Source organism: Pogona vitticeps, chromosome 1 (genome assembly GCF_051106095.1).
Source record: "Pogona vitticeps strain Pit_001003342236 chromosome 1, PviZW2.1, whole genome shotgun sequence".
In the NCBI taxonomy this organism is placed as follows: domain Eukaryota; kingdom Metazoa; phylum Chordata; class Lepidosauria; order Squamata; family Agamidae; genus Pogona; species Pogona vitticeps.
Genome location: NC_135783.1, coordinates 117,213,445 through 117,232,915, shown reverse-complemented (window position 1 = coordinate 117,232,915; position 19,471 = coordinate 117,213,445). Strand labels below are relative to the sequence as shown.

At 42.6% G+C, this 19,471-nt stretch overlaps 1 protein-coding gene and 1 non-coding gene across 5 annotated transcripts in view; both read right to left on the bottom strand.

Annotated features, from left to right (window-relative positions):
- Window positions 1-2,280: 2,280 nt before the first annotated feature.
- Window positions 2,281-19,471, bottom strand: part of LMBRD1 (LMBR1 domain containing 1) — a 90,698-nt gene continuing 73,507 nt past the window's right edge. For all 4 annotated transcript variants that reach the window (XR_013542048.1, XM_020785835.3, XM_020785834.3 and 1 more), the window contains exons 15-16: window positions 4,237-4,328; window positions 2,281-4,093 (exon numbers count right to left, since the gene is read on the bottom strand). Coding sequence is in view for 3 of the 4 variants with exons in the window: in XM_020785835.3 (XP_020641494.2) it covers window positions 3,974-4,093; window positions 4,237-4,328 (212 nt within the window). In the remaining variant the exon portion in view is untranslated. The remainder of the gene's footprint in view (window positions 4,094-4,236; window positions 4,329-19,471) is intronic.
- LOC140703633 (small Cajal body-specific RNA 15) lies at window positions 5,120-5,251 on the bottom strand. Its single transcript, XR_012082935.1, has one exon.

Below are 19,471 nucleotides of genomic sequence, written 5' to 3'. Positions count from 1 at the left end.
GAATCCACATGACGGAGTGAGTGCCCGTTGCTTGTCCCAGCTCCCGCCAACCTAGTGGTTCGAATGCATGCAAATGCAAGTAGATAAATAGGGACCACTTCGGTGGGAAGGTAACAGCGTTCCATGTCTAAGTCGCACTGGCCATGTGACCACAGAAGGTTGTCTTAGGACAAAACGCTGCCTCTATGGCTTGGAAACGGGGATGAGCACCACCCCCTAGAGTCAGACACGACTGGACAAAAATTGTCAAGGGGAACCTTTACCTTTACCTGCATGGGTCACTGTGATGGTGCAGCTGAGTGAATTTGTGACGTTTTGATCAGTGGAAAGGTAGAGTGACTGAAGGATCTGCTGATGCACCCGTGTCACATCTTCAGGAGATTGAGGACAGGAGCTGAGTGTGTGCCAGACTACGTGAAGTAAAGAAGTTAGGAGAAGGATGGCAACCAGGGGTTGTAATCTGGCTTAGACTCTCTTGGAAGACTGCATTAATGACAGTGTCAGGTGGAATTTTTGAGTCTGAGGGCAGCCATCATGCAGTGGAGCTGGTTCACATGTGGCTGAATGTAATAAAACTAATAATAATAATGTCATCAGCTAGAAAGAGAAGATTCTGGTCCCTTAGTGCAATAGGGAAGGGGGTAATTGGGTAAAAGGGAGGAGGAAGAACAATCATGTTCTATGTCAAATATGTTGGAGCGCTGGGATAACTACCTGACGAGTGGAGACATCAAAGGATCAGTGTGAGCAGTCTGAGTCAGACCTCTTCACAACGAAGTAAACTATGTGTTAGAAGGGGCAGTTAGTGCCAAAAGCTGTATCTGCAAGGGAATCGGCATGAAGAAAGCTGACTGTGGAAGACAGGTTAAATCCAGTTGCTGAACTGGAAATGATGTGTGCAGGGCAAAGGAGACTCAATACTGAGGATCTGAGACCAAAAGTGGGTAAGCAAAAATGGAGGCTGTGTGTATTTATATAGGCATATAGACCCTTGAGCTGAGATTCATGTGGTGGACAGCAGAAGGACAGAGAATGCAAGAGGATGCTGGGGAGTGGTACTTGTATCAGTACTAAGGAGACTGGGACCAAGAATGGAGTCAAGGCCTTCTATGATGAAATCAAATATAGGCTTCAGCATGGACCCACAGTAGTAGAAGTGTGTAGCGCAGAGACCTGACATGCAGCTGAGAAACTGAAAGTGGGGGCTTGGAGCATATCAGAGGAGTCTATGGTGGCTGGTGTTCAGCAGTCTGTTTCAAGGGCTGTTGGGCTTTTTCCAAAAGGAAGCCCATAGTCTTCTCTGCCAGTTTTGAAGGATTCTGGCAGTGATGGCCTCTCTCTGCAATATGTTGATATGGCTTTGGCCCAGGCATTTTGAGCACCCGCCAGTATGTAGGATCTGGCTGCTCTACTTGATGCACTTCTTTAAAAAGTGTTTTCCAAGCCAAAATGCATGATGAAACAAGTGTGGAGTAGAAAGCTGAGGTCAAAGGCTGGTGGTTGAGGAGAAGCAAAGTACTGTTAAGGGATAACTGAAGTGTGAAACTGTTGAAAAAACCAAAGTTGCAAGAGAAAGATGGAAGCTAAAATTAAGCAGAAAAACCACTCCAAGGCTGTTGACCAAGTGGCTGATAGAAAGGAGCTGCTCCCAGCAAATCACTTTTGCTTTAGCTCTACAAGACACTGAGACATCAGTGGATGTGAAGAACTAATCCATATGTTTGATATGAAGATACCACAACGAAGAAATCTATGTGTCAGTTTATTTGTAATCACTTCAAATAAACTGAATATTACGTCAATTTTTCTTTGACAGTGACATCTATGCACCTTTCAGAAAATGAAAGGTAATGTGCAAGTATTGTTTCTTTTTAAAAGAGTGGCTGTTACACCTAATATAAGCTGACAAATCTGGGGGAGTTCATTATCATGTAATTTGAAGACAACCTTTCAGGTAGGTAATTTGTGACATAGAAGCACATTCAGTAACTAGGTAATAACTGAAATTTAGAATTGCTGTTGTTGTTCACAGTATAATATACAAATATGCACATTTCAGGGATTCTCAAAGCACCCTTCTTTAGCTAGTGCCCAGAGGCATCATGAAGATGGTTTATGTAGCCAAGCCCTCACTATTAAAGAAGGATCAGTGGGTGACATGGATTTACTGAGAAATTACCGTAACATTTCTAGTTCAAGCATCACCTGGCTGAAAACAGTAAATGTTAGAGTTAATATTAAATAGCAAGTCTGATGATGCATAAATGTTTAAAAGTTACGTGTAGTCAAGATTCTGATCAGTTTATTTTACAAAATGATACAGCAAGGAAAATCTTGCATTTTAAATACTTGCACTTAGTTATAACTTTGAACATAATAACCAATGATAGCTATTTCAACCACTTAAAATCATTGTAATTTATCTGTTATTATTAAATTACACTGAACAGCAAAGTTAGATAACCCACGTGATTAATATTCAACATATAATAAAATCCACATACTAATAGTTAGACCAGCTGTTTCCAGATGTGGCTTCCTAAATGTTATAATTTTCAGAATCTCTGACTACTGGCTGTAGCTTTTTAAAAGATGGCATCCAGGATCCAAAGACTCAAGATTAGGAACTGCTGATTTACACCACAGGGATATGGCACTTGCCAAAGTGGAAGAAGAATGGAAATTGTGTTACTGCTTTTATTTCTCTTTTGACAAAGACACTTCTGGATATATTGGCTGAAATCCTGTTGTTTACCATGAGCCAAATTATAACTTGCTGTCTGTTCCTCCCCAGTAACTAAACTGCCCTTGCCTCTTTATTCTTGTGTGTGCACAGCATACTGGGTTGGTGCACGCACGCACAACCCCATGAATTGCAACAGGGATGATTTGGTTACCATGGAGGAACAGACTAAGTTATGTTCGGCTTATGCTACACAACAGGATTTTGGCCAGTAAGTACAATTAGCTTGCCCAGACAATACTGTAGACATATCCAGGTACATTCTCTTTACTGCATGTCTTAATGCATGGCAAGGTGGACAAGAATGGACACTCCTTCTCTGTCTACTGAATACAGACCAAGCTGCATTTGGAGATAGCACTGAAGTTGCACTAAGGAAATCCCTGTGTTTGAATACAATCTCCTGAAAACTGCAAGAAAGTAAATTCTAAATATTATAGTGAGAGGAAACCCATGCTCATCTACAAATAGCATCTGCAGTGCAATTACATTCTATGGCTGAAATCCTACAGCACAGCTCCACATAATAGCCTCAACAGCTGGTTAAAACTTTCATTTGGGAATTTTAGGGTGCATGTTACTTGTCTGCATCGTGTAGAAGTTGTGTGCACACTGAAATCACCTTTATTCATCAGTGATTTGCTACTGATTATGACATCACCTCCACTTCACACAGAGCTGCCCCAGAGGATTTCAGCCTACATGTGGCTTGGAGGCAGAGGAGAAAGCATGTAGCAATGGGTCCTGTCATGCTATTGGAGGATACAGTAATGTTTGAACAACCTCTGTGCTTTCATTTAGTACTTTTCTCAGTCCAAGTGCCATTAAAGTTACTGTCAAAAATTAGTTTTATATTAACAAGTAGTAGCAATTACAAACTTCAGATCTGTATAAAATGCCTGTATCAGTTTGATTATACCTGTCTTTTTAACACTGTCAAAAGGGAACCAGGCAGAAAGTAATTTAAAAGTAGACAGAAAGAAAGACAATTTAAATGACATCACAGCAATCAAATTTACATTGTCAAAAGAATATTCTTTCATCCTTCATTCATAAAATTAGCTCTTTTGTAACTATATATGTACATAGTATATGAAGAAAGTAAGATACATAAATTCTTCATCAATTACCCCTTTTAACATTGGCAAATAAGATTTTTTTCAAGCGCAAACCAAAATGGCATTTTTACAGTTTTACATCACATGCTTTAACCTTCAGGATTATGGGCTGTCAACCAAAAGAGAGATAAGGCTCTTCATCACTTATATCTGAATCATCTTCATCCACTTCACCTTCAATGACAGACTTTTTTCCTTTGCAGCATGACACAACTAATCCAATTAAGAAGACCTGTGAATTTAAATAAGTACAATACATTGTCATTGATCACTTAAGGGAATACCAAGAGAACTAGGACAACACAGTGGTGATGCAAATAATGCAAAAATCGACATCATGTTAAATGACTAAGATTTATAAATAAAGTTGCTTACCACAATAAAAGCCCAGTTGCCAAAATAATATGCAACACTGAAGAACCAGAACTTGTGAAGGAACAGGTAAGTCCGAGTAGCAGTACACTGATCTGGAAAAAAAAGAGAGAATAATTAAAAGTAGAAGGGCCAAAATTGGCTCTTTAATTTCATGAGAGGGATACAAATCTTTAAAAGAGTGATGGGGAACTCGTGGCACAGCAAATGTTGCTGGATTTCAATTCACATCATGCCTGATGGTCAACCAGGTTGGCTGGGTCTGAGGGGAGCTGAAGCCAAAACAATTTGGGCAGCTACAAATTTGCTCTTCCTGCCATAAAATGTCATGATCGATGCATGGATTCTCTTTTTAAAATAATATTAAAAATATATGGCCTCTAAATAATAAAACTAAAACCGGAAATTGGAATTACGATCTCTGCATAAACAAAGTGCAAGGACATTTTTCTACTTGAAAAGATGAAAATGAATCCATATACTGGTCAAAACCCTGTTGCTTACTGTAGTAAAGTACATAAGAGTACGCCCATTGTATTAATGGGGGGCTGGTAAGACAACTTCATAAGTTCCACTGATTCTACTCTAACTGCATCCTACTATGCCAAAGTTAGTCACAGTTAGGGTAGGCCCATCTGAATCAAAAGAACTTAGAAAGCAATTAACTCATCAAACCCCCACTGATTCAATGGACCTACTCTAATGCAACAAAATTTCAGCCACTGAATCATTTTTCACCAAAACTAATAGTTTTGAGGAAAATCTGAATCCCTTACAATAAACATTTCAAAAATTGGTGTGTGCTCTTCTAGTTTTATATTTAAAATTTACAGAAATGCTGAGCAATAACCTCAATCATGGAAAGAATTATGATTTCTAAATTAAATATTGTTGGCAGACTGCAGTAAAGTCTAGGTACATCTTGTAGACCAGACCTTGTTCCATTGCCATTTAATTTAGGAGGACAGTATCAATAAAGCCAATTGATTTGACTGGCTCTACTTTCTTATTCCTCCAAAATACTTTGTCAAGGTTTGAAACAATGTTCAAAAAATAAAGTGAGATGCAGGAAAATTTGCCCAAAATTGAACTCACAGCCTGGAAAAAAATGTTTACTATAAGTCACTGTAAAACATTCTTTAAGTGTAAGAAAACAATTAGCCAGCTCCAGCAGAGCAAGGTCAATGCATTATAAACATATCTGACAGCTGAATGTTCGATGAAATTATTATATAAAATGGCATTTGTAACTCCAATAGTACACCCTACTGGTGATCACAACAGTATAACAATGGTTTAGAATTCTGGAACCTTGTTGATTACAGGTTACTGGGAGTCTGGAGACTCGCAAATTCAATAGTCAAAGCAAAATGAAAACCATAATAATAGTAATTAGCTAAATATGAATTTGCAGACCCCTTCATGGATTGCTGCTTTGTTGTGGTGAAGGGGCTTGAATAATTCAGAGAAGCTATGGGCTATGCCATGCAGGGACACCCAAGATGGACAGGTCATAGTGGAGAGTTTCGACTAAACGCGATCTACCTGGAGCAGGAACTGCCAAGCCACCCCAGTATTTTTGCCAAGAAAACTCCATGGACAGAAACAAAAGGCTAAAAGATATGACGCTGGAAGATGAGCCCCTTAGGTCAGAAGGCGTCCAACATGCTACTGAGGAAGAGCGGAGGACAAGTACAAGTAGCTCCAGAGCTAATGAAGTGGTTGGGCCAAAGCCAAAAGGATGCTCAGCTGCGGAATCCAAGGCAGACCTTTCAACATCACAATAATTCAAGTTTATGCACTGATGTTGAAGAGGCTGAAGCTGACCAATTCTATGAAGACTTACAACACTTTCTAGAACTGACACCAAAGGAACATGTTCTTTTCATTATAGGGGACTAGAATGCTAAAGCAGGGAGTCAAGAAATAAAAGGAACAACAGGTAAGTTTGGCCTTGTAGTTCAAAACGAAGCAGGGCAAAGGCTAATAGAGTTTTGTCAAGAGAACAAGCTGGTCATCACAAACACTCTTCTCTAACAACACAAGAGGCGACTCTACACATGGACATCACCAGATGGGCAATATCAAAATCAGATTATGTACTCTGCAGCCAAAGATGGAGAAGCTCTATACAGTCAGCAAAAACAAGACCTGGAGCTGATTGTGACTCTGATCATCAGCTTCTTATAGCAAAACTCAAGCTTAAATGGAAGAAAGTAGGAAAAACCACTGGGCTACTCGGGTATAATCTAAACCAAATCCCTTATGAATACACAGTGGAAGTGAAGAATAGATTTAAGGAACTCGATTTGGTGGACAGAGTGCCTGAAGAACTATGGATGGAGGCTGGTAACATTGTACAGGAGGCAGCAGCAAAAACCATCCTGAAAAAAAGGAAATACAGGAAAGCAAAGTGGCTGTCCAACAAGGCCTTACAAATAGCAGAGAAGAGAAGGGAATCAAAATGCAAGGGAGATAAGCTTTAGAAAGCATGGCTAACAACAAAGCCAGTGGAGGTGTTGACATACCACTTGAATTATTTAAAACCTTAAAAGATGACGCTGCTAAGGTGCTATACTCAATATGCCAGCAAGTTTGGAAAACTCAGCCGCGGCCAGAGGACTGGAAAAGATCAGTCTACATCCCAATCCCAAAGAAGGGCAGTGCCAAAGAATGCTCCAACTATCGTACAATTGCACTCATTTCATATGCTAGCAAGATTATGCTCAAAATCCTCCAAGGTAGGCTTCAGCAGTATGTGGACCGAGAACTCCCAGAAGTACAAATTGGATTTCGAAGGGGCAGAGGAACTAGAGACCAAACTGCCAACATGCACTGGTTTCTGGAGAAAGCCAGAGAGTTCCAGAAAAACATCTACTTCTGCTTCATTGACTACGCAAAAGCCTTTGACTTTGTGGACCACAGCAAACTATGACATGTTCTTAAAGAAATGAGAGTGCCTGATCACCTTATGTATCTCCTGAGAAATCTATTATTATTATTATTATTATTATTATTATTATTATTATTATTATTATTATTATTATTATTATTATTATTATTATTATTATTATTATTATTATTATTATTATATAAACAGGGTTTCCCATCTGTTGAGGTCCATTCCTAAGGCCTTCAGATCCTGTTTGTAGGATTTTATGTATACATAGTCAATATTAAGTATACATTTTCCTAAATACTGTAACTTCAGAAATCAGTTTACATATGCACATTTCTTTCAATCTAAGCAACTGTGTGGGAGAGTAACAATAACAAATATGTAATCAGTTAAAATGAATTCAGTTATAGGATATAAAAATGTTCTAATTATTATTTCAGGTGTCAAGAGAAAATTACAACACAGCTAAACAAACATCCCAAACATTAATTTTTTTACTTATATTATAAGCCACCACAACTTTCTTGTTGTGATGGCTTACAATTTCCTGAAGGAATCCAAATTAATTTTATTACACTCCACTACCAATTTCATTTTCACCACTACCCTGTGACATGTGCTGAACTAGGGATGCAATTTGCCCAGATCTGCATAGGGATCTTCACAGCTCCATAGGGTTCTGATACCGGGTCTTCCTTATGCTAATTAAGAAGTTCCAACCATTGTATCACACTGGCTCACTATTACTACTATGAGTTAGCTGTTTCTGATGCTACTTTAAGACACAGCTTGATTTCAGACATGATCAGATGATGACAAAAAATGAAACCTATTAAATACATACCCCAAACCATACAACAGAGCCAGATAAAAAAGAGCCTTTCTTTTACTCATTCTGGGATCATTCCTTTATCTGAAAACCCTCTCGTTCACCTTTTCCAATTATCTTCTCCAACTGAGAAGCTATTCTCCCATTCTTGGGTCTTCCTCCTTGGTGTTTACAGAACCTCAAAAGAGGCATCCACACAACAGACGCCAACCTCACCCATTCCCACAACAGAGTATTTTGGGTGATAGGCTGGCTACAGCTTCAAATGCCTAAGCTACTCAGGGCATCCATGTTTTAGCAGTAAATTTGTCACAGTAAACAAGAGCTTTTCAGTCTATTTATCTTCTCCCATCAAGATATTCTGTTTGATTGTTTGGTCTTCCTATACTTAAACAAAGAAGAGCCAACCAGCCAAAAAAACACACAAAAAAACAAAAAAACACCAAACCCTGTTGCGACAGTAATGCAGAGTACCTTCATTTGCAACATGTCATATAAATGGAACAGTGTCCTAGAAAAGCTGAAATATTAATCAGAGAAGATGCTCTGTTGCCCACTGTGTACACGCACAGATGTTCCTCATACTTATCAGAGTAGATTTAATATTTTCAACTATTTAATTGTGTATTTGTTACATAAAGTACTACTTGGTGGGTTTCAATAGAAAGAGATATACAGTTAGGTCTGGAAATAATTGGACACTGACACAATTTTCATAATTCTGGTTCTGTATGCCACCACAATGGATTTGAAATGGAACAACCGAGAAGCAATTGAAGTGCAGACTGTCATCTTTAATTCATAGAGTTGCACAAAAATATCATATAAAACGTTTAGGAATTGCAATCATTTTCATACACAATCACTTTATTTCAGTGGCTCAGATATAATTGGACAAATTAACACAATCATGAATAAAATGTTCATTTTTAATACTTTGTCAAGAATCTTTTGCAGGCAATGACTACAGTGGAGTCTCGACTTATGGTCAGCTCCACTTACATACTTTTCAATATATGTACTTCTCCGGCCGCAAAGTTTCACTTCGACTTGCGGCTGGAGAATCGACCTACGGACCAGAAGGGGGAGGCGGGGAAAGAGCCAAATTCAAATTTGGTGGTTTCCATGCCTCCCCCTTCCAGTCCGTAGGCTGTAGGTCATGCCTCCAGATGCCTTCCAGGGCTTCTGAGCCGCCATGGGAGGCATCTCAGAGGTCCTCCCACCGCCGATAGTGCTTTGGAGCCACTATCAGCGGCGGCAGGGGGACCTCCGAGATGCCTCCCATGGCGGCAGAGAAGCCCTGGAAGGCATCCGGAGGTCCCCTGCTGCCGCCACCACTGCTGGGAGCCAAGCCACGCCGGGCAATCCTGGCCATGCTCGGACTCCTGGACTATCCAGGAGTCCGAGCATGGCCGGGATCACCCGGCGTGGCGTGGCTCCCAGTAGCAGCAGCGGTGGCAGGGTGGGGGGGACCTCTGGATGCCTTCCAGAGAAGCTCTGGAAGGCATCCAGAGGTCCTCCCAGCTGCCGCCGCTGCTGCTGAGAGCCTTCGGAGCTCTCAAAAGGCTTTCTCCCAACATCGGAGGAAGCCGATCCGGAGGTCCTCCCAGCCGCCACTGCTGCTCAGAGCCTTCGGAGCGGAGGAAGCCCTTTGAGAGTTCCGAAGGCAAAACGGCAGGGAGAAAGGGCTGGAAATTCAAATTTCCCACCCTTTCTCCCTGCCTTTTTGCTTTCAGGTCTCAAAGGGCTTTCTCTGATGCCGGGTGGAAAGCCCTTTGAGAGCTCTGAAGGCAAAAAGGCATGGAGAAAGGGCAGGAAATTCAAATTTCCAGCACTTTCTCCCTGCTTTTTTGCTTTCGGAGCTCTCAAAGGGCTTCCTCCGCTCCGAAGGCTCCGAGCAGCAGTGGCGGCTGGGGGGACCTCCAGATGCCTTCCAGGGCTTCTCTGGAAGGCATCTGGAGGTCCCCCCCGCCCTGCCGCTGCTGCTGCCGATGGGAGCCGAGCTGCGCCGGGCAATCCCGGCCATGCTCGGACTCCTGGACAGCCCAGGAGTCCGAGCATGGCCGGGATCGCCCAGCGCAGCTCGGCTCCCAGCAGTGGCGGTGGTGGTGGTGGACCTCCAGATGCCTTCCCCGCCACCATGGGAGGCCTCTCGGAGGTCCCCCCACTGTCAAGAGTGCCTCCGAAGCACTATCAGCGGTGGTGGTGGACCTCAAAGAGGCCTCCCATGGCAGCAGGGAAGGCATCCAGAGGTTCCCCCCGCCAATGCCGAGGTTCCCCCACCATGGGAAAGCCTGCGTCGGGGGGGGGACCTCTGAGAGGCCTCCGGCAGGGGTGGAGAAGCCCTCAGGCAGCAGCAATGGCAAGAGGAGACCCCTGGAAGGCTTGAGAAAGGTAGGTGTAATTTTTATTAATTTTACATTAATTTTTATTTGTGTGTGGGGGGGTTGGGCCAGGTACGAATTAAATGATTTTCAATGCATTCCTATGGGATTTTCGACTTGAGGACTTTTCGACCTACAGACCCCATTCCAATATGGATTAATTCCGTAGGTCGAGACCTCACTGTACTTGAAGTCTGGAATGCATGGGCATCACCAAACACTCATTTTCCTCCTTTATGATGCTTTGCCACGCTTCTACTGCAGCTGTCTTCAGTTGTTGTTTGTTTATGGGTCTTTCTGCCTTAAGTTTGGTCTTCAGCAAGTGAAGTGCATACTCAGTTGGTTGAGATCAGGTGACTGACTTGGCCATTGCAGAATATTTCATTTCTTTGCCTTAAAGAACTCCTGGGTTGTTTTTGAAGTATGTTTTGGATCACTGTCCATCTGTAAAGTGCCATCGCTGAATTTCGCTGAATCGGAACAGACAGTATATTTCTATTCTGAATTAATCCGGCTGCTTCTGCCTTGTGTCATATCATCAATAAACTCCAGTGACCCAGTGCCATTGGAAGCCATGCATGCCCATGCCATCACACTGCCTCCACTGTGTTTTACAGATGATATGCTTTAGATCAGGAGCTGGTCCCTGTTACATAACAGCACTGATGTTACCTGTCTGTCATGGGTTTGGAGGGAAAGTTCCATCCTATGGGGAGTGGAAGGCGGGACATCAGGAGGAGGGGCTGTACTGTATAAATATGTGATGCCTGTGTGGTGAAGAGGGGATGCTGAGACAGACTGTGAGACACTGGGTTGGGACGAAGCAGCAGCTGGGGAAGAAGAAGCTGTTGTGGGAGTCTGGGTGTCTGACAGGGTACTACTGTGTGTCAGAGTACCAGCCTGAAAGGTTCAGGGGTCTGTGGGTTAGCCAGAACTGATGGGTTCAGGGTCTGTGCTTTAAGTTAAAGGTTCTAGGTGAACCAAACTGTATGCTTGTGTGTGTGAGAATAAGCCACGTTACTTTATTTTATTCACCTGATTGTTTTATTTACCCTGTTTGTATTTAAAATAAACCTTATTCTTTTGTTGTTTAAAAATCCATCCCTGGTCTGTGTGACTTATTATAGGGAATGGTTGGTGGCAGCTTAGTAACTGTGTGATAGATCCCAGTAGGTCTGGGTTTGTCACATTGATTGGTGTCCAGCGTGTGGGATACGACTGGTCCAGTTGTCCAGCGGTCCAGCAAAGCCTTGGCAAGTGTGCCCAGAGCAAGGGGGGTCTAGTCAGGGACAGTTTGAGGCGCGTAGGTAATCTTCTAGGTGTACCTCACGGGGAGGTGCGCTAGTAGAAGAACGTGCCAACTGGGGAGACTTAGATTAAGGTGCTCTGAGGCAGCCTAGTTTTGGCGGGAAAAAGCTGAGGCAAATCTGCGTAGCAACAGTGAGCTAGCTTGCCAGCTGAGAGGCCCAGCAGAGGGGGGTAGGCTCTGACTCGATACTGTTGCAATTTAAGTGCTGAAGAACAGCAGCAATCTCTGGGGAGAGCTGGTTCTGAGGAAAAAAAAAAGGAAAAAAGTGGTCGTTTTATTCTGGGGCTTGACTTTTTAAAGCAGCCTGTTCTGAGGGGGGATTATGCCCTTGACTCGAAGCCAGATAGCAGACATGAGTGAAGTGAAAGACCCCCAGATTGACCAAGGTTCTGAGGATGAATTTGGCTCAGTGCAAGGTGACAGCACAGGAGAGCAGGACCCAGAACTCAGAAAATTGCTCATAGCCCAACAGCATGAACTGAGGATGAGGCAATTGGAAAAAGAAGAAAGATTAGAGAGAGAGAAAATTGCTCTGGAAAAAGAAAGAATGGCGTTTGAATTAAGAAAACTGGAAATGATGAACCAGAACAATAATAACAATAGGGATTCTGAGGGAGGCCAATTGTCTAAGGCTGACCTGAAGAAATTCCCTGTGTACCACAAGGGAGATTGTCCTGAGGTGTTCTTTTCCTTAGTGGAAAGAGCGTTTGTGGACTTCTCAGTGAGGGAAACTGAGAAGATGACCATCATGCGATCTTTAATCAGTGGTAGCCTGGCTGAGGTTTATGCCGAGATGCCTGAGGAATTGATGAAAGATTTTGCAGAGTTTAAAAAACTGGTGTTTGCAAGACATGGGATAAATGCAGAGCAGCTGAGACAAAGGTTCAGGTCCCTCACTAAAAAACCAGAACAGACTTTTACCCAAGTGGGGGCCCAATTGGTGAGGCTGCTTGAGAAATGGCTATCGCAGGAGGGAATAGAGACCTATGAGCAGCTTAAAGACTTGATAGCCCTGGAACAGTTCTATTCAGTCCTGCAGGGGGAATTGAAATTCCAGGTGAGGGAAAGGAAACCGAAATCTGTGGCAGCAGCCGCAGAGATCGCAGATTTTATCTCCCAAATAAGAAAGCCCTTGGGTGAGGGGAAATCTGTAGGTAAACCCAAAGAAACCTACAGCAAGTACTCTCAGGGACCAGGGAAAAGCCAGCAAGGGGGAGGGGCCCATGGTGAAGGGAAGCCCTCAGGCATGAAACCAAGCCCTCAGAATTTGGAGGGAAAACCGAAACAAGAGGAGAGAGAATCCAAATACACTAGAAAATGCTATTTCTGTCAGGGAAAGGGTCATCTAATCTCAGAGTGTGAAAAATTAAAGCAGCTAAAAGGAATGGTGCCTCAGAATTCTAGTGGGACCAAGCCAAAAGCTGTGTTCTGTGTCCAGAAAGAGCAAAGCTCATTGTCACAGAGGGAGCCTGTTGCCATGACTACTCAGTCTGGAACAGCTACCTATGCTGATCAGGCTGAGGAAAATGGTCCTCTTCTGGAGGTAAAGCGCTGCTTGCTGATAAAAACAGATTCTCAGTTGTTTGAGACAGCAGGGGTGGACGTAGGAATACTTGACCGTCAGTATAGGGGGCTGCGGGACACTTGTTCCCAGGTAACCCTGTGCCATCCAGATATTATTCCTAGGGAGTTTATAATCCCAAATGAGAGCATGAAGGTGGCAGGGATTGAGGGGCAGATAATCTCTCTGCCAGTAGCAGAGGTACCTGTCAACTTTCAAGGCTGGAGGGGAGATTGGCGGATAGCGATTTCATCGACTCTGCCAGCAGCCGTGCTCGTGGGAAATGACCTGGCTGAACATGTGAAACGGGTGCTAGTGATTACACGCTCACAAGCCACCACAGGGACAGTTCAGGGGGGTAATGATGAGCCAGAGACTGAAGCAGAGGGGAGTTCAGAAGCTGTGGTGGAAACCTTAACCACAGACAGCAGATTTGGACAGGAGCAAAAGGCAGACGCCACTCTCCAAAAGTGTTTTGAACAGGTGACTGACGCCCAGCTAACACCTGAAACCCCAGTGAGATTTCTGGAGAAAAAGGGGATTTTATATAGAGAAACCCTGAGGAATATCTCAAAAGGGGGAGATGGGATCAGAAGTCAGCTGGTGGTACCTGAAAAGTATCGCCCCATGATCTTACAAAGGGGTCACTCTGACATGTTTGCTGCACACTTAGGGGTGAAAGGGCCCCTTGATTTGATCAAACAAAATTGGGAGCAGATCACCCAGGATGACCCACAAGACGTTGTGACTTACATAGACACCTTGATGAATGACCTAAAGCGAAATCTAGAGCTGGCAGCAGAAAACCTGCAAGCGCAGAAGGTCAAACAGAAAACATGGTATGACCGCAAAGCTAGAGAGAGGCACTTTGACCCAGGGGAGGAAGTGCTTTGGCTTAGGCCCTGCAGAGAGAATAAACTGCAGCTCAAATGGGCAGGACCATATAGGGTCATTTCCAAGATGTCAGACCTGAACTACCTAATAGAGCAGGAGGAGAACCAAGCAAGGAGGGTGGTTCATGTGAATGCCCTAAAACCCTACTACAGAGGGGAACAGAGGGTTTTATTCGCGATAAAAGCAGCTGAGAGTGAGGAAGCGGAATTACCCTTCTGGGAGGGTAGAGGGGAAGTAAAATACAACCCAGAGGAGGTAAAGATCAGTCCTGCACTCACCCAAGACCAGCAGCAAGAACTAAAAATGCTGCTTAGTAAATATCAACAGGTGTTTTCCAACAAGCCGGGGATAGTGAAGGGAGTGATGCATCGGATCCACACAGGGGATGCACCCCCGCAGGCAGTATCCCCATACCGAGTAACGGGACCCTATAGGGACAAGGTGCGGAAGGAGCTGGACGAAATGCTGAGGGAGAACATAATCGTCCCCTCTTCTAGTCCTTGGTCCTCTCCGATAGTCCTTGTGGACAAGCCTGATGGGAGCATTAGGTTTTGTGTTGATTACAGGAAATTAAACCGTGTAACCACTCCTGATGCCTACCCAATGCCCAGGCTAGACAACCTGATTGAAACCATAGGGGGTTGTCGGTTCATCTCATCATTGGACCTGGTAAAGGGATATTGGCAATTAAGAATTGATCCCAGGGATCAAGAAAAGACTGCCTTTTGCAGCCCTTTTGGTCTCTATGAGTTTCGAGTCCTGAGCTTTGGTCTCAGAAATGCACCAGCCACATTCCAAAGGCTGATGGACCAGACCTTGGCAGGGCTCAGTGACTTTACAGTGGCCTACATTGATGACATAGGGATCTTCAGTAATACCTGGGAAGATCACCTGATACACCTGGAGTTAGTGCTGCAGAGGTTAAGTGCAGCAGGGCTAACAGTAAAGGCCAGCAAGTGTCAGCTGGGTAGCCCAGAAATAAAATACTTAGGTCACATGGTAGGGGGAGGAATGATAAAACCCCTGGAGGCCAAAATAGAAGCTGTTCGAGATTGGCCTAGACCCACCACCAAGAGAAAAGTCAAATCATTTCTTGGGTTGGTGGGCTACTACAGAAAGTTCATCCCGAGGTTTAGCGAGATTGCGGCTCCGCTGACCGATCTGACGAGGAAGAAGGCTGATGACCGCATCCCGTGGACCAGCGACTGTGAGGCGGCGTTCCAGAGGTTGAAGGAGGCGTTAATCAACTATCCTGTCCTGCGTGCTCCAGACTTCGACCGGGAGTTTATCATCTACACCGATGCGTCTAACAGCGGGGTAGGAGCAGTTCTGTGCCAGGAGGATGAGAATGGTGACCAACATCCAGTGTCCTACCTGAGTAGGAAACTTCAAAAAGGTGAGAGACATTTGGCAACCGTGGAGAAGGAGTGTTTGGCCATAGTCTACGCGATCCAGAAGGCCAAGCCTTACATCTGGGGAAGACATTTTATTCTGTGTACTGACCATTCACCATTGCAATGGTTAAAGACAATGAAAACCCACAATAGCAAACTTATGAGGTGGGCTTTAAACCTACAGGACTATGACTTTGAAGTGAAAGTGGTCAGAGGGTCAGTGAACTGTGTTGCTGACGCCTTATCAAGAAGACCTGAAGATTGAAGACGGCGAAAGAACATGGACTATGTGTATATAATGATGACAAAAAGTAAAATGTACCTGGTTTTAAATTGGTTTGTATTAATAAAGGTAAAATTGATGTAATGCATATGGTAAATGTTTGAAATGCCTATTTGCTATGTTTAACTTGGAGTGTAAGTATATGTAAGTATTATAGGGTATGTATAACTGTTGTTGTATGTTTTATACAGGTTGTTTTTTGGTGAAAAGCACCTTAGCTTTCCCCCTACAAAACAACTTATAAAGAGGGGAGGTGTTACATAACAGCACTGATGTTACCTGTCTGTCATGGGTTTGGAGGGAAAGTTCCATCCTATGGGGAGTGGAAGGCGGGACATCAGGAGGAGGGGCTGTACTGTATAAATATGTGATGCCTGTGTGGTGAAGAGGGGATGCTGAGACAGACTGTGAGACACTGGGTTGGGACGAAGCAGCAGCTGGGGAAGAAGAAGCTGTTGTGGGAGTCTGGGTGTCTGACAGGGTACTACTGTGTGTCAGAGTACCAGCCTGAAAGGTTCAGGGGTCTGTGGGTTAGCCAGAACTGATGGGTTCAGGGTCTGTGCTTTAAGTTAAAGGTTCTAGGTGAACCAAACTGTATGCTTGTGTGTGTGAGAATAAGCCACGTTACTTTATTTTATTCACCTGATTGTTTTATTTACCCTGTTTGTATTTAAAATAAACCTTATTCTTTTGTTGTTTAAAAATCCATCCCTGGTCTGTGTGACTTATTATAGGGAATGGTTGGTGGCAGCTTAGTAACTGTGTGATAGATCCCATTTTTATTTGTGTGTGGGGGGGTTGGGCCAGGTACGAATTAAATGATTTTCAATGCATTCCTATGGGATTTTCGACTTGAGGACTTTTCGACCTACAGACCCCATTCCAATATGGATTAATTCCGTAGGTCGAGACCTCACTGTACTTGAAGTCTGGAATGCATGGGCATCACCAAACACTCATTTTCCTCCTTTATGATGCTTTGCCACGCTTCTACTGCAGCTGTCTTCAGTTGTTGTTTGTTTATGGGTCTTTCTGCCTTAAGTTTGGTCTTCAGCAAGTGAAGTGCATACTCAGTTGGTTGAGATCAGGTGACTGACTTGGCCATTGCAGAATATTTCATTTCTTTGCCTTAAAGAACTCCTGGGTTGTTTTTGAAGTATGTTTTGGATCACTGTCCATCTGTAAAGTGCCATCGCTGAATTTCGCTGAATCGGAACAGACAGTATATTTCTATTCTGAATTAATCCGGCTGCTTCTGCCTTGTGTCATATCATCAATAAACTCCAGTGACCCAGTGCCATTGGAAGCCATGCATGCCCATGCCATCACACTGCCTCCACTGTGTTTTACAGATGATATGCTTTAGATCAGGAGCTGGTCCCAAGCTTTCCCCATACTTTTTTCATCACATCGTTCTGGTACATGTTGATCTTAGTTTCATCTGTCCAAAGAATGCTGTTCCAGAAATGGGCTGGCTTTAAGATATTTTTGGCAAAAGTCTAATTTGGCCTTTCTATTCTTGAGGCTTATGAATGGTTTGTACTTTGTAGTGAACTCTCTGTATTTGCTCTTGTGAATTCTTCTCTTTATGGTAGATTTGGATAATGATATGCCTTCCTTCTGGAGAGTGTTCTCCAATTAGCTAGATGTTATGAAAGGGTTTAGCATAGAAAGGAACCTACGATTATCCACCACTGTTGTCTTCTATGGACATCCAGGCCTTTTTGTGACAGGATAAATCTAGGAAAAAATCCTTTATGGAGGTTTTAATAACAGATAATAAATTTATATTATTATCTATTTATTTAAAATATTTTACCTTGCCTTTCTCCTTGAAAAGAGCCCAAGGTAGCTTACAACATTGAAAGACAATATTTAAAGTTGAACACAATGAGTATACAGCGGTGGTTAACTTCATTAAAAGACAATATTTAAAGCTAAGAACAATAAGTATACAAATATTTTTAAAAATGGTACTGTGAGAAATGGAAAGCACCTAAATGGGAAACACAAGTAATACTGAAAATCCAGTTAAAGCAGTAGTGCATAATAATCTATCTAAAAATCACACACAGGTAGCTGGTTTAATGAGGGAAGGCTTGCCTGAAGAGAAGGGTCTTTGTCTGCTTGCGGAAGGACAGCAAAGATGGGGCCAGTCCAGCCTCCTGGACGAGGAAGTTCCAAAGTCTGGGAGCAGCAACAGAGAAGACATTCCTGCGAAGGTGGGGGGACCAGGAGAAAGACCTCTCCTGACTATCTTAACTGATTACCTTAAATGTTTTAGGCTTGTATCAATCATTTGTAGATGTTTGTAAGCATCTCCTTTCTGTAGCACATTTTTAAATCCAATGTAAACCTAAATTTATTGTCAGACAATATTAAAAATTTGTATTTAGAATCATTTGCAAAATCCAGTCTGACAAACAGCACATTCTTACATAAGATCTACAGCAGAAAAATATGGCATCAATTGTAACTTCCATTTCTACCTTTCCAGGAAAACAGCACTGCAAAAAAAGTATGCTCCAGTGTGGTAATCATTACAGAGTGATGAGGGGCATTTTTTCTGATTTGTCGTGATTCAAATACTTAATTACTTGTAGAGAACAGGTTGGATATCCCTAAACAATTAACCAACACTAGAAATGCTATTTAGAACACGTGTCTATTCAGAAATACATGAGTAAAGTTCTCCAAAATTGCTGACTTCCATAACAGAAAAAAATGTAAATATTTTGCACTCACAAGCTGCATCAGCTAATATCTTTATCTTTTCTCAGTGTTGAAGTAGATTAAAAAATGGAAATTTTGTTGTCCTAAAATTCTTAGGATGAACAATTAATCCAGCTAATTCCTACCTCATCCCTCCATTTTCTGAGGATAATGTCAGTGTCTTATGGCATGTGCAAATGTGGACAATTTTATGGCATAGTCCTTTACATTTTGAATTTTGAATTCAAATAAAATTTCAGAGTAATTTTATCAGCAGCAAAATAAAGTTAAATGGTCCTTGCTACACAGTGTTCCAGATGTGAGTAAGGTGAAATACTGGCTCAGCCTTCTTGGTTGTAGCCATCCATTCCATTACTGATGATTTGGGGAAGTGGGTATTATTATTATTCCTCCTCCTCTTCCTCCTCCCAGAGACCCTTTTAAAATCTGAACATTGGGACAAATTATTTAATCAATAAAGTTTCTAGAGAAAAAAAAACCCTAAACACAGGTTGCTATTAAACTTACATATGAAATAGATTACCTTCTATGCCAACTACTACACACTATACAAGGTGAAGAAATAGAACACTTAATTAGTTGGTTAGGACAGCACATTTTTCAGCACCATCTGCAAGCCCTCCAGCTGCTCACCTGAATTAAAGAGCAATGAACAGAGCTACAGATGGCTATGGTATTCTGACTAAACAAATTATAGCAGATATTTTGGACCTGTTTGACCTTCAAAGAAATGTTGTCATGAAATGCAACATTGTTCCCATATCTCAGTCACAAATATATTTGATTTTCCTAGGCTGAGAATGGCATTTGTTGGTCATCAGACAATACAATGCAGCAAAATTAAGGCTAAATCTGAAATACATCACTAATCAGTATGGGCTAGAAAAGAGTAAATAACATGACTGTATACACACAGCTTCATGTGTTTAAAACAGGAAAGGAACAGATTTGT